At 33.7% G+C, this 15276-nt stretch overlaps 1 protein-coding gene across 1 annotated transcript in view; it reads left to right on the top strand.

The window, feature by feature from the left end:
* LOC129232636 (phenylalanine-4-hydroxylase-like) overlaps positions 1 to 2380 on the top strand; it is a 62772-nt gene extending 60392 nt beyond the window's left edge. The window contains exon 14 of the mRNA XM_054866771.1: positions 405 to 2380. Coding sequence (XP_054722746.1) covers positions 405 to 591 — 187 coding nt within the window. The 3' untranslated portion in view covers positions 592 to 2380. The remainder of the gene's footprint in view (positions 1 to 404) is intronic.
* The last annotated feature ends 12896 nt before the right edge of the window (positions 2381 to 15276 follow it).

Here is a 15276-nt window from a genome sequence, read left to right as displayed (position 1 = left end):
ATAATAATTAAAACTCGAAATCTTTTTGGGTTTTCATACTACGTATTTGGAGCAAGAATGCAACAGCTCTACACATAATGAACAATTACGCATAAATGACAATACTTTTTCAAAATATTATTGAAATTATTTCCCATGAGGAAAACTCTAACATAATTTCAAATATGAAAACAAAATCTTTATAAGTGAATTTTTAAGACGCATTTGTGATTTGTGATTTTTTTTTTAAAGTGAAGTTGCCTCTTCTTGCACCGATGTTTTCTATTTTCTTCTACGTGTTTGGAGCAAAAATTTAAAGTTTACACTTTCCATCATATCAATTATTATAAAATATTCTCTATATACTAAATTTTCATTGATTGCAAATGTTGAATTATTTTTTGATGTATTTTTGTCCTTTCTAGAAAATATGTTCAAGAACATATGACGAGGCGATACGATTTCATGTATGATCCTTTCATCGAATCAGTCATTGAAGTCGATTCCCTGCAGAAAATCGAAGGCCTGACTGAAGTCATGAGGTCTGAAGTTGTTGTTTTGTGCAATGCCATCGGAAGATTGAAATGCTACGAATTTAGTGAATTTAAATGAACAGTGGAACATATCAGCTCGTGGTTTATTTTATCTGCAGAAGTTTTCATTACTTTTTTCTCATTGTCAAGACCGACAAGCTACATATTTGGGTGTCGCATAAATGTTGGTACAAACTTGTAGGAGATGCAAGCAAGAAGATTCATTTTATTGATATAACTGAACATATTGCATAATTAATTTATAAAATATAGTCTTCTTAGTTGAAAGAGAAAAATATTACTACGCTATTTGATTTGTTTATTTTCTTGTTAATACATTAACTTAAAACTAGTTATATATTATTTTGCAGTTGCTCAATTATTTATGCGAACAAAGTATAGCTATTTATTTTTTTGACTTAGGCAAATTATGAGGTCCGCGAACTAACGTTGAGAACAAATTAGCTGCCCTAGTTGAAATGTTTTCTTTTTTTTTTTAATTTTAAGACACTATAGTAAAATAAAACAGAGATCTTATTTACTCTAAAAGCAACCACCAACCTGCGGCACAAGGAGTGCATGCGACCCGCCAAGTTTTTCTATCTGGTCAGATCCGAAGACAAGGTCGCCGCGAGCCGAGGCGGCTCCCTGGTCAGTTTGGTCGCCGAACTCCCCTCCCACTTAAAACTATTAAAATTTATACTACTCCGATTTGAAAACGGACCTTCTCAAGGGCAGGGCCCCCAGTTTCCGACAGGACTGACATGGGCTCTCGTCGGCCATGGATCCAGTCGAAAAAGGGTAAGATTAGCTTGGAACTGCCCAATGGCGAATCGGTGTCACTTAGCACCATAAAAAATAACTTCATTATTCAGAAAAGCGTTCTGCAAGAATTCCAAGAATTCAAAAGCACACTCTTTTCACTCTAGGGTCCCCCGTACTTACCACTATTTATAGTTTAACCAGTTGGATGGGTCCCTGAAGACAGCTCTAGTTTTTGATCCAGACCAGAAGCCGAGCAATAACTGGTCCAGCCGCTCCTGAGGTATCGTTTCACTTAGAGGATTTTGGGACGAAGAGCATATTTAACGTCTCCCAGTCACCATTAATGACTTAATTAAGTTATTAATGTTGACCCTATTCAAAAGACCAAAAGTTTCCACCACCCAATAGGCCACCACGGCCCTATTCAAAAACACAAAACTCTCCCCTTTGCCAACGAAATGCTTTGAAACAGTTAACTTAAACCAGACTTAACAATATTGAAGCACAAAAATCGGCGCTACGCTCGTTTTTTACCAATCAGAAACTTTTTTTTTTTTTAAAGCCGTCTTGAATTTATGACATTAAGCCAAAGTCAGCAAAGAAGCATTGTTTTATTATATTGACAATTTTATTACATTCGCAGTATTTAAGAGGAAGACTAGGAATGCATTAAGTTAACTTTTTCTATGCGTTCAGTATCTAAAAGGAAAATTCGAGCATCAAAAGAGGGCTACTTCTACCCTGGAATGCTACGTGATTCCGATTCTTAATCCCTACATCTCCTGCAAGTTAGTAACAACATTTAAGTGACATCTGGCATAGAATGCAGATTAGTGTATAGTTTCGGGCAGGAGACACAAAATACAAAGTGTTTTGTAACAGAAAAGAGAAAATGCTTGATATTTTACTATTTATTTATTATTTTTGAATCTTACATGTAAATTACCGTTGGTTTGATTTTTTTCAAAATATCAATAATCGTCTTATGGTTAGCGTTGCGTGTTCTATTTATTCTTCTTGTTGGTTGGATTCGTATTGTACAAATTATGTTTTTAAAAATTGAAAATATTTTGTTTATATTAATAATATTAAGATAAAACCTCTACGGCGGTTTTATGTTTTCCTTCAAAGTTTGTTCCATGCGCTTCATTAAACTGGTTTTTGAAATGTATTTATGGCGGAAAATTAAAAACATCACAGAAGTTATGAGGATAGAAATTGGAGTTTTGTTCAATGCTATTCAGTGGTTTAAACGTCACAAATTTAGAACAGCTAAATGTACTACAAAATGTGCATTTTTCTTTCTTTATTTAAGCGATTAAATTTTTATTATTATTATTATTATTATTATTATTATTATTATTATTATTATTATTATTATTATTATTATTATTATTATTATTATTATTATTATTATTATTATTATTATTATTATTATACTTAACTGCATAGGTAAGGAAAATGTTGTGAGTCGTAAAAAGTACGTCATGAGAGAACTGTTAAAGTTTATTATTATTATTTTTTCATTCTTATACTTAACTGAATAAGTAAGTAAAATGTTGTGAGTCGGAAATAGAACGGACTTGGGAGAGAACTGAGTTCTCTCCCAACTTTCTTGCTGTGTGGTGAGTTTTTTGTACTGATAAAGTCTCCATTGCATGCTTGAAATAGCTATACACTGAACTTTCTTGAAAATTTGTGCTTTATTTATGTTGGTTTTTCACTTCAGTCATTATGTTTGCTTTGTCAAAAAAAAAAAGGTAACTTTAAGTACCCACATTGCTAGTGATGTGCGTATTCTGGAAAAGTTTTCATAAAGTACAAGAAAATAGACAGTAAAAAAGTGTTAAAATGCATGACAAATGATTTTTTGGCTTTTTACAAAGAAGCTCGGTTGTGGCCCAGCACAGACTGTAATGATTCAGCAGAGGATTTCTGGAGTTCTGAATTAAGTTTAGCTTTGAAATTTACTTCGTTAACTGTTAATTATTATTACAGCGGCAGAAATATCCATATTCATTTTATTTGTTGAATATAAAATGAATTTTATTTCAAGTTTTCAATGTAGAATTGTTAATATTTTTCCTTATTAGAGTGATGGAAAGTATGTTATGATATTTTTGTCTGAAAACAAGTCATCTCCAGTTTCTAATTATTTAATTTTATTTAATTATTAGCTAAACAAGAAGTGCTATTATCATTTTTAAGTAGTGGAAGATTAAATAAACTTTCCTATCCCACGATAAAAGAAAAATACCAACATGTCGAATGAATATTAAATAATTCAGGTTATTTTTCTTTTTCTTTCTTTATTTTTTTTTTTGCCTCTGCTGTAAACTTAATTTTGATGGAGATGACTGGTTTCTGAACTCAATGATTCAAATATTTTTATGAGTTTCAGAAAATAAATTTATTTGAAACAACCAATGTGTGTAATATTTAAACCAAGTGCAATTTAAATCACACTGTCAAAAAATTCGGAGACGTTACTGAAAAAAAAATTTTGAAAAAAAAATAGAACCGACTTCAAAATTGCTCTAAAAAGTGAAAAATAATTTTATTCTTTAAACACCATCGATAATACTTTTAAACATAATTTTTGAAGTTGGCGCAAAAACGATCGATAAAATCATTCACAGCCATAACTCAACTACAAGTTTAAATTTAACCAGGTCCAGTTTCTTCACTACCACATGCATTACGCATTGATGACAGCATATTTGAGTAACGATATAAATGTTTCGTTCCTAAGTTTGGATGATTTTTTGATAAAAATATGAACGAAGCATGGTTACAATGGATTTTACTTTTTGTTTTTGCACCAACTTCAAAAATTATGTGTAAAAGTATTATCGAAGGTGTTTAAAGAATAAAATTATTTTTCACTTTTTAGAGCAATTTTGAAGTCGGTTCTATTTTTTTTTTTCAAAATTTTTTTATTTCATTCTTTTTAGTGTAAATGTAGATATTTCAGTAAAAGTAAGATGTTACCTAGTAAGAAGTTCGGCTCTATATCACTGTATTGCTTTAGAAAAGCCTTTATTCAAAATTATCATTACAATTACTATTAATGTTACAGTTATATGACACCAAACTTTTAATAACAATGAGTTTCATATTGTCGCGTAGATGAAGAAAGCGAAGACAATGTGAAAGCCAAATGAAGCGAATACTCGTTAGTCTCAACTCGAGATCTTTATTCAGAACCACGAATGAACGTTACATCTCCTTATATACAACTTGAAAAAGTGCTGGAAGTTTCCAGACTTGAAAAGATACAGAAATTAATAGAACATTCGAGAAAATACGGGAAACAGTAGAAACGAAATTTTAGTAAAATTCACTTTGTCCTAGTCGGGATTTGAACCCGGGTTGCTCGTATGGGAGACGAGAATTCTACCACTGAGCCACCGTTATCCACGGATGAAAAGAGCGAACTTCGCTACAATATGATTTTAATCATTTAATAGGGAAATTTACTGTTTTTTGCCCATAACTTTTTATCTAAAGAACAAATATGGTCAAACAAAGTAATGGGACCTAAGTTGAGCCATCCTCTATCCATTAAAAAAAGAATCATCAAAATCGGTTCACTAGGTGAGACGCTATGAGTGGACAAACAAACAAAAAAAAAACATACATACGGTATGAACTGATAACCGCCTCCTTTTGGAAGTCGGTTAAAAATAACGGGCAGCTTACTACTTGATTTACCAGGAAAGCTCCTAAAGGAAATAGGGCCGAAGCTTAGACGAAAGTGCCAGCAAATATCCGAACAGCGTATTTGTCTCAAATTCTTAAAGCACCATACCCATTCCGCGCTCGTTTAGGGCTCATTAAGGGCTGTAACTGAGCTAAAAGCGGCGAAACTTTTCGATCTTTCACTGGCGAAAAATATTTTTCACCAAAGTAAGAAGTCTGAATTCATGCAACTTGTAGCGATTCAGGAAACTTTTCGCAAATCAACTTGTATTTCACAGAAAATTGGTGGAAATGCGTGAAATGCCTGAAATGATCAGTGACGTTTCAGAGTTTTTCTACTATGTAGCAGTACGTAATCAGAATATTACGTCACGAGAATTTGAGCAGTTTGAATCAGTTCCATTGAAAACACTCTAAGAGCAATAAAGATTAATTGTAAATTAAAATTTCGAATAATAACACTGCAAATTTAAATTTATATTCATTAGCATAATTAAATTCTTAACTATTAATTAAAACTCACCAATTTGTTTTCTCATGATATTTTAATTTAGAATAAATCGCAATTCTAGTGGAACTTTTTAAATTTCATCATTTTTTATATAAATTCCTTTCTCTTCCATTTAAAAAATAAAATGAATCACTTATTTAAATTTGAAACATTCCAATGAGTTTTCAGAAATAAAATTACAGTTTAAAATTTATTTTGCAGTCTGTTTTTTTTTTCTTTTTGCAAAACAATTTTATACAAAATATATGTATCTATTTAACTTAAATGTGAAAAAGAATGCATTTTGCATAAATGGCAAAACTACAAACATGATTATTAGCTACTGAATTGAATATGTTATTCACTTGTGAAAATATAAGTTAAATTTGTCGATTCATTATTAGTTTTTAAAACTCTCGAGTTGTTTTATTAATTATAGCAGGGATTCTCAAACTGTTCACATTCGCAGCACCTTTTGAAGTACAAGTATTTTCTCACGACATCTTATGCTATTTCCTTTTTACCTATAATATTGATAACATGGACGCTTCACGGCACCCTTCCTAAGGTACTCGTTTTGGAAACCCCTGAATTACAACAAAACATATCCTCGGGTAAATCTAGGTAACTGATTACATGAAATAAGTAATGATTCGAAAAGAAATGCTCCAATTTTTCGAAAACATAACTATATTAGTAATGTAGACAGACTAGTGACTTCCCGGTTCCCTTCGTGAATGAACAGCTTGTTTTTGTTTTCGTTTTTCTTTTTTAAAAGAGTTTTAAAACATTTTTCTTGGACGAACTGGCAGTACAGTCGAACTCGCTTTTAACTAGAGCGAAAGTAATCCGATATTTGCTCGTTATAACCGAGTGCTCGCAAAAAACGAGTTCGGAAAAAAGCCTAAAGAATTCATTCATACCTGCTGTGTGCATTTATTTCTGTACAATACTAAAGAAGCTAGTCCATTTGCTTCTAAATGTCTTATTGTCTGTTCCTTGTGTTATTGTTGTCGAAGAAAAATCATGGCCCAAAAAATATCGCAATTTGTTCATCTGATTTCGAACATAGTTTGAAGTTTTTCTGCACATCAAAAGTCCGTTGAAGATGTTGAGGGTAATTCAGGTTGAAATTCTCTTACATTCATCGTTATCGCTTTCGTTATTTTTACTTCCTTTTTTTTAAAAAAAAGGAGGTATTGTATTCGCGAAGAAATTTTCACTCAAAAATCGACCTTAATTTCCATTTCGCTCACCCACGAATGAATGTTGAGGGTTTTTTTTTTGATTCGATCACACGTGGATAAGTGCCTAAGAACGTATAGAAACGCGAAATATCCAGTTTGACGATTCCCGAGTTAATTACAACGAGGTTTTTCGTGACGTCTGTATGTACGTATATAATGTATGTGCGTATGTTCGAATGTGCGTATGTGCGTATGTATGTCGCATAACTCAAGAACGGTATGTCCTAGAAAGTTGAAGTTTGGTACGTAGATTCCCAGTGGGGTCTAGTTGTGCACCTTCCCTTTTGGTTGCATTCGGGTGTTTCTAAAGGGGTCTTTTGCCCCTTTTTTGGGGGGGGGAATCATTGTTAATTAATGTAAACTCAAGTAGGGTTATAATTTGGTGGACACTTGACGATATATCGCCAGTCTTTTGGTCGCCAAGTCTTGTCACCAACCTAGCAACAAATTCGACGATTTTTTTTTTTGAGCAATCACGAATTGTTTATTGTTTTCATTTGACCTTTGAATGACGTTCCTATGATTTTATTTTCCCCCTCCTTCCTCTGCAGCACCACCGTCGACCGGCCCCTTCCGTTGCTGCTCCTCTATCGAAAACCTTCTCCAGGTTGCGTCCATATCCTGCACAAACACGCATGCCTACATACATGAATGCCTACACACTGTCGCATACATACACACACACGCATACATATACACACACACACACGAACTCTTACACTCACGCGCGCGCACATACACACACACGCACACGCCTATACACCACCACAAACGCCTACATACACAGACACACACGCACACGCCTACACAAAGACACACGCTCGTGATTGCGAAAAACAAAATTTGAATTTAAAATGCCAAAAATTCAAATTTTTAATTTTTTTTAAAACCTGGTTTTAATTTAGCCACTGTTGGTGACATTTAGAGAGTAAACTATTGAATCACATTAAAATTGCCAATAATGGGAAAATGAAATTGAATTGGAGTAAAAGAAAGTCATGTGATGCACACATCAGCTCGTTTTTTTTTTTTTCTTTTTTTTAAAATCTGTATTAGGTTGACTAGGTGGTCCCGGGTTCGAATCCTGGCTCGAGTATGGATGTACTTTCTCTCTCCTGTCTTTCCTCTGTGTGAATGTATTGTGCTGTGAATGGTTGTCTACCCTATAAATGGGGCCGTATGGCATGTGTGTACTGTGGAAGTTGGACTTCACACCAAATTACGGTACAGTTGGAAAAGTGAAGCAGCGCATCCCAAATTGTCAGCCTAGCTGGCACAAGACAACAACAACAACATTAGGTTGACTTTAAGCTACACTATCCTCAAAAGTATATCTCAAAACTAATAACAAAAGTGCCAACCCATGTATAATTGTCGAATGCTTCTTTATTGCACGAATTCATAAAAAAGAGCCATTATCACTTGTTTTCAGGATTTATGTGTCATCATAACTTTCGATTGACTTCGGAATGTCAAAAGAATTTTCCAAGAATGGGTAAGGTGAACTGAAAGTCCACGGAAATGCTATGAAACACAAAAATATTGCTCGCTTTAAGCGGGGTTTTCTTGTTAAAAGCGAGTTTTGCTCCCATAGACTTAACATTGTACCAACCGAATATTTCTACTGCCATCGCTAAATGTAGGTTCTCGTTAAATCGGGACTCGTTATAAGCGAGTTCTACTGAAGTAACTTCCTTCCAAATATTTCAAAAAGAGAAACGAATAGAAAATGCTGTGTGTGTGTCTACTTGCTGGGGTGTTCATTTACTGGGTTGGGGCAGTTTTTTTTTTTTTTTTTTTTTTTTTTTGTTTGAACACACTAAAAAACTTAGTGCCGAACTATAAAATTTCCTCTAAGTTCCTTAACCCGTAACAGAGGAGGTGAAAAAGTAGGACGTAACAGGGGACGTGAGGTCTCAGAGACCGCTCTATTTAAAAAATTCTTAAAAATCGTGTAATTAAGATACATTCCTGTAATTTCCGTCAGATGTTCTTTGAACTTTTATTAGCTGGGGGAAAAAATATTTTTGAATTTTGAATCGAAATATACCTTTTCCGGGGAAATTTTGCTAAGAGTCTTAAGATTTTTCGAGAAAATCATATACTGCAGCAAATAACTAACTACTCGTAATAAAAATGAATCTATTATTTATTAATGATTTCATTTTATTTGCTTAATATATACAGAACATTTTAGTACCGGAAAATTGATTATATCAAGTTACGGGAAAATTTTGACAGCCCTTTAACTACAAGTATTTCCCGTCGTATTTCGAGAAATAATTCAGTCTTCATACTCCCTAGAACATCATTGCGTAACGTTTGTGAACATTTCAAACAAATCCTAACCTCATCTAGAATATTTTGCATCCCTTCCTCATAACGCGGCTAAGATTAAATGAACCTATATCCGCGGTTTCTAACGCTAAGAGCCATGTCTACTACTGACGAAAATTGTAACACTGAAGGGCAAGTGCGGTCTCACAGACCGCTTCTAAGAATGCAATGAAATTTAAACCATATGCACTTGCCTAAAGACACTGACAAGCAATGAGGGTGTTCAAGGACACAAAACAAAAAGCTATTGGGAAAAACCATTCAATCGGACTGAAACTGAAATAGGGGTGATTGGATGAACTTTTGAGCGGTATGTGAGACGCACCTCCCCTGTTCAGAGTTAAAATAAATTCATATCCTGTATCATTTAAAGTGTGTAAACTGCTATGCACCAAATGCTACAATTTTTAACAATGTCAACAATTTTTTTGAAAATGAAATCGCTCTTAAATGCTTATTAACTGATCATTCATCCCTATAACGCTTCTCATAACAATGCTTTTTTTTCATCTATTGAAAAACTATTAAATTTGCATTGAAAAGTAAAAACTTTGTAATGGACATTAAATAAGTCACGATATGGATAAAATGTGAGCTTTTTTTTTCTTAGAAACGCTAAATAGCCTTAATAGCATAATTTATTATTCGGCAGCATTTTTAAACAAACGTGTTTATTTGATGTTTACATTATTTAAAATATATAGAGTGAATGCAAAATGTTTCGGGCAAGCACAGCCGTAACAAACTAAATGTGGCACCTTAGACTGTGAATATCACAAGTATCGTAAATCTCATGTTAAGTTGAAGTAATGTTTCTCGTTGTCCAAACGGAATGCATGTCATGATCGAAATGAGGATCCATCAGCGACTCCCGCTTCGGTCGTTTCTTCACTTTTTTAACTGGAACAGATGCAATGAGTCCAGAATAATAAGTTGAAAATGATTCCAAAATTGTTGCCCTGTGGGAAGGGAAAAAAAATATGTTATTTTACGAAATCTTGCAAACACAAACTGAACTCGGGAAAGAATTGTCTGCTTTATTCCTTTTTTGGTTAGGTAGGGAAAAACTGACATTTCTTCAAAACGACTATTATGAGCATACTTCTTTTTCCTAAATAACTACTTATTTTGAACTGTAAGTTTAGTAATGCACTACCGTGGGCAGGTAAACGGCAACATCTGCAGATATGAGTTTTCGGGGTATTTGAAGGAACGCATTTTGGATTCAATGCTAACAAAAAGGAAATGTTGGAGCTTTTTATTTTAGCAGAATCAAGAGAGTGATGTATCCTTTTGAAAATCCATAAATTAACTGAAATCTTGGGGAAATACTGCACCTTTATTTTGAATTGTGTCGATAGAAATTTTGCTCAATGGACATAAAGTTAACTCATATGATGTTTTAAAGAATAAAATTTACTGTACTTAATGTATTTTTAATCAGAAAAACGTCGTTCCTTTTACTTGTACGAGCTTCAATTCCTTAATATTAGTCATAATGTATTTAGCTCTTCTATTCTAATAACTGCGTTTATTTCGCTTGAATTTGTATATTTGTACCAGACAGCAGATTTTTCATTTAACAGTCTGCTATACGGATTAAGGATCCAAAGAAAGCATACAACGTAAACAGACATTAGATTTATCATAAAAGCCAAATCGTTACCGAGAAACACTTAAAAATTAGATGATGAGCTTAAAAACTCAGAGTATGGATGAAAAACCACAAATCCTCGTTTGCTTAAATTTAAGGTTTTTTTTCTTAAAAACAATTTAAGTTCCCCCCCCCCCCCCTCCCCCCCCCCCATCCCTCTCCCAACTAAGAAATACTATGCAGACTTTCTCAAGAAACTGCGCGCTGCATGTCGTAGGCGTCGCGCTGTTTGTGCTGCCGGGCCTTTATGTATTCTTTTTTTTTTTACAATTTACAGGGATACTGGTTGGCCCATCATTTAATTTTTTTTCCAGGGGGAGTGGGAGTTAAAGGGTACATACTCAATGTATATATCGAAAAGCACCAGAGATAAAACAATGCCCACACATACGTAAATACATCATTTTCTCAAAGGCAGAGGGAAGGGTCAATTGTCCCCTCCTGATCCCCCCAAATGACGGGCCTGGATACTGAGATAAAATACTACTGAAATTAAAAAAAAATAATTGATAAAATACATTTTGAATAATTTTACTCCAGATATTAGAGGCAAAGGGGCCGGATGTTACGATTTCTCAACCGCAATGAATGTGTAATTACTTATACATATCTTAATTCTTGTGTCATTTATCAATCAACTTGAAGGAAACATGACGGAATGTTAAATTAAATGATCGCTCTTTTCAGCTCATCCATCTACAGCTGAATTGAGATTTCATTGAGCGTTCCAGACTCGCCTCACGAAAATGTACGTTTGGTTTCGCAGAAACTGAAATGGTCAGTCGTAACGGAGAGGAAGCGGAGTTGCCGAACTTGCTTTTAAAGCGGCATGATTTATCACCGTGTTCTTCATCTTTGCCACGAGAGCTCTTGCATTATTTAAATCATAAACGGGTGTGTTTATATGCAAGCAATGTTGCAGAAATTTCACGGTCCTGTCTTCAATAAACCGTTGAAAGGAGAGCGAAGTGAAAATATTTTGTTTAATGAGTGAATATATCAAAACAATGTGATTCCAAGTTCACTTTCCTGAATTTCACGAAACACAGGTTTTTAAAAAAAATTTATTTACCTTATAGCAAATACTGCATACCAATACTCTGATTACAGCACCACGATTTGACAGACAGAACAATTAACCCAGAGTAAAATGAACCACGCAAATGCAAAAGTCACGATAAAACAAAATTCTCTTAGTAGATATTTTGAACTTGGATAACAATACTAGTTCGAATATTAAGTATATTTCCAACAAAGCATCGTGAAATAAAGAGCAGATTTTATGAGCAAACAAATTATTTTGGAATTATTTATTAACTCCGAGCAATTGCCTTACTTCCATAAACGTATTTCAGGAATAGTACTCTGTTCTACAGACATTACGTTTAAATCAATAAAAGAAAAAAAATTAAAATGCAAAATTATTATTCCTTTACCGATATATATATATATATATATATATATATATATATATATATATATATATATATATATATATATATATATATAAATGGCTGTGTGTGAGTGTGGGTGTCTTTGTATGTTCCTTATACAAACCCACAGTTCTGTACCTCAGAGCCAAAAGGACGTAAGTCACATTATGATAGTTTTACAGGCGAGAGGAAGAATTTTTTTTCTGGTGCATGCAAAGGATGGGACGCGCGCTCTTTTAACCCTCATAAAAAATTGAAAAGGATTCTTTTTACTTCCTTTTACAAAAAAGGAAATATTGTATTCGCGAAAAAATTTTCACTCAAAAATCGGCCTTAATTTCCATTTTGCTCACCCTTGAATGAATGTTGAGTTTTTTTTTTCGACTTGGCCACACGTGGATATATGCCTAGGAACGTACAGACACCCGAAATATCCATTTTGACGATCCCCGAGTTAATTGCAACGAGTTTTCCTGTGACGTCCGTATGTACGTATGTATGTGCGTATGTGTATCTGTGTGTATGTATCTGGCATAACTCAAAAACGGTATGCCATAGAAAGGTGAAATTTGGTACGTAGACTCCTAGTGGGGTCTAGTTGTGCACCTTCCGTTTTGGTTGCATTTGCTTGTTCCTAAGGGGGTCTTTTACACCTTTTTGGGGGGAAGTCATTGTTAATTTCAATGCTAACTCAAGTGGTGTTATAATTTGTCAAACACTTGACGATGTATCGCCAAGCTTTTGGCCGCCAAGTTTAATCTCCAACTTAGCAAAAAATTTGGCGATTTTTTTTTTTTTTTAAATTTTTAAGTCTGGTTTTAATTCGGTCAATGTTGGTGATATTTAAAGAGTTAACCACTGAATCACTTTAAAATTGCCAATAATCTTTACTTTTTACTAATAATAAAACTGAAAGTCTCTCTGTCCGGAGGATGTCTAGATGTCTGGATGTCTGGATGTCTGTGCCGCGCATAGCGCCTAGACCGTTCGGCCGATTTTCAGGAAATTTGGCACAAAGTTAGTATGTAACATGGGGGTGTGCACCTCGAAGCGATTTTTCGAAAATTCGATTTTGTTCTTTTTCTATTCTTATTTTAAGCCCATTTTTCACAGAAACTTAATAAAATGGGAAAGAATTTGTTCTGAAAATTACCTTTCTTTTCTTTACTTTTTTATCTTTCTTTTTTTCTTTTCTTCTTTACTAATAATAAAGCTGAAAGTCTCTCTGTCCGGAGGATGTCTAGATGTCTGGATGTCTGTAAGATGTCTGTGACGCGCATAGCGCCTAGACCGTTCGGCCGATTTTCAGGAAATTTGGCACAAAGTTAGTTTGTAGCATGAAGGTGTGCACTTCGAAGCGATTTTTCGAAAATTCGATTTTGTTCTTTTTCTATTCCAATTTTAAGCCCATTTTTCACAGAAATTTAGTAAAATGGGAAAGAATCTTTATCTTTATCTTCTTTATCTTTACTAATAATAAAGCTGAAAGTCTCTCTGTCCGGAGGATGTCTGGATGTCTGTAAGATGTCTGTGACACGCATAGCGCCTAAACCGTTCGGCCGATTTTCATGAAATTTGGCACAAAGTTAGTATGTAGCATGGGGGGTGTGCACCTCGAAGCGATTTTTTGAAAATTCGATGTGGTTCTTTTTCTGTTCCAAATTTAAGAACAAAACTATCATAAGATGGTCGGGTAAATTACGAAATTATCATAACGTGTAACCGTAACATGGGCACAAGCCAATTGGCGAGATACGAAATTATCATAACGTGTAACCGTAAAATGAGTACAAGCCAATTGACGAGAAAATTCACAATACATTATTTGTAAATACAGGCGCACCAAAAGACCTTTTAATTTTTCTGTTACGGGCGAAGTCGTGCGGGTACTACTAGTGGGGAAATAAATGTGTGTAAAACGTTTTATTGCTTCGGTTCGCAAGAAACTAGGGGCGAAAATATTTCGTGTTTCCTTGCTTACTCCAAGGCGCTATTATCATTAAATTGGCGTAAAGGGAAGTCATGTGATGCACACACCAGCTCGTTTAAGAGTTACGTTCACATGGCTCGATGCGGAATAGGCTTCTACATACAATGCACTAATAGACGGAAAATCACTTTTTAACTAACATCCTTTTGGCTCTGAGGCATAGAGGTACATATCTTTTCTCAGCCGAATTTGACACAAAGGTCCTTTGATGCTCAGGAATTAAGGGGGTAACATAAAGGGGTTTTTGCAAGTAAATCTGTGAAAAAGTAAGTTTGCGCCCATTAATAACAATGACTGAATAGTTTGAATTTTAGATAAGATGTCTAAAGTCAAAATTTGAATCATAAAATTGCTCTTTTCTGCATGTTCCAGGAAACTTTTACATTTTTTTTTCTTCTTTTATTTAAGCCTGATTTTTGAACATGCGTCACTTGATACAACTTTTATTTTCGAGTTTGACCGTGCAACCCCGGGCAACGCAGTTAGAAAAGCGATATTTTCCCGAACTAAATTTTGAAAACTAAGTAGGGGAACATGGGGCAAAGTGAAATGATGAAATATTTACTTTGCTTTTAACTCCAACTATCTGGTATTATTTTGACTTTGTAGTACCATATGTAGTATATTCCAGTCGCGAAAGAAATACATTTTAATAATACAAAAAATACAGATTAAAGCATTTGGTAATACAGGCAATTTTTAAAAAATGATACTCATATTGTAATATTTTGTTGTAAGTCAAAAATTATGTTTGTTACTATAAAATGATAAAGTTCTTTTTATTAACATTTTGAATATTAATTGAGACCTCCTAATATTCAATACAGTATTGGTTTTATTAATGTTAAAATTATTTGTATTTTTAATAAATTGTCCATTTAGTCAAGTACATACGGGGCAAAGTGAAATAGTTTGCTTCATTTGCTCACTCAATCATTTAATATAAATCACTTATGCTTTCATTTATTAATAAATTCATTTACATTCCTTCATTTAGTAATTCACTTATTTCTTCATTCATTCACTAATTTTCTTATTAATTCATTCGTTTACTCGCTCATTTATTTTTCTTCAAATATTAATTGATTTATTCATTTATATTGCTTCATTATTTTTTCATTTATTCATTTATATTACTTCATTATC

This window comes from Uloborus diversus, chromosome 1, assembly GCF_026930045.1.
Source record: "Uloborus diversus isolate 005 chromosome 1, Udiv.v.3.1, whole genome shotgun sequence".
Lineage (NCBI taxonomy): Eukaryota > Metazoa > Arthropoda > Arachnida > Araneae > Uloboridae > Uloborus > Uloborus diversus.
The sequence above is the reverse complement of the archived record's forward strand: the minus strand, read 5'-3'. Positions and strand labels throughout refer to the sequence as shown.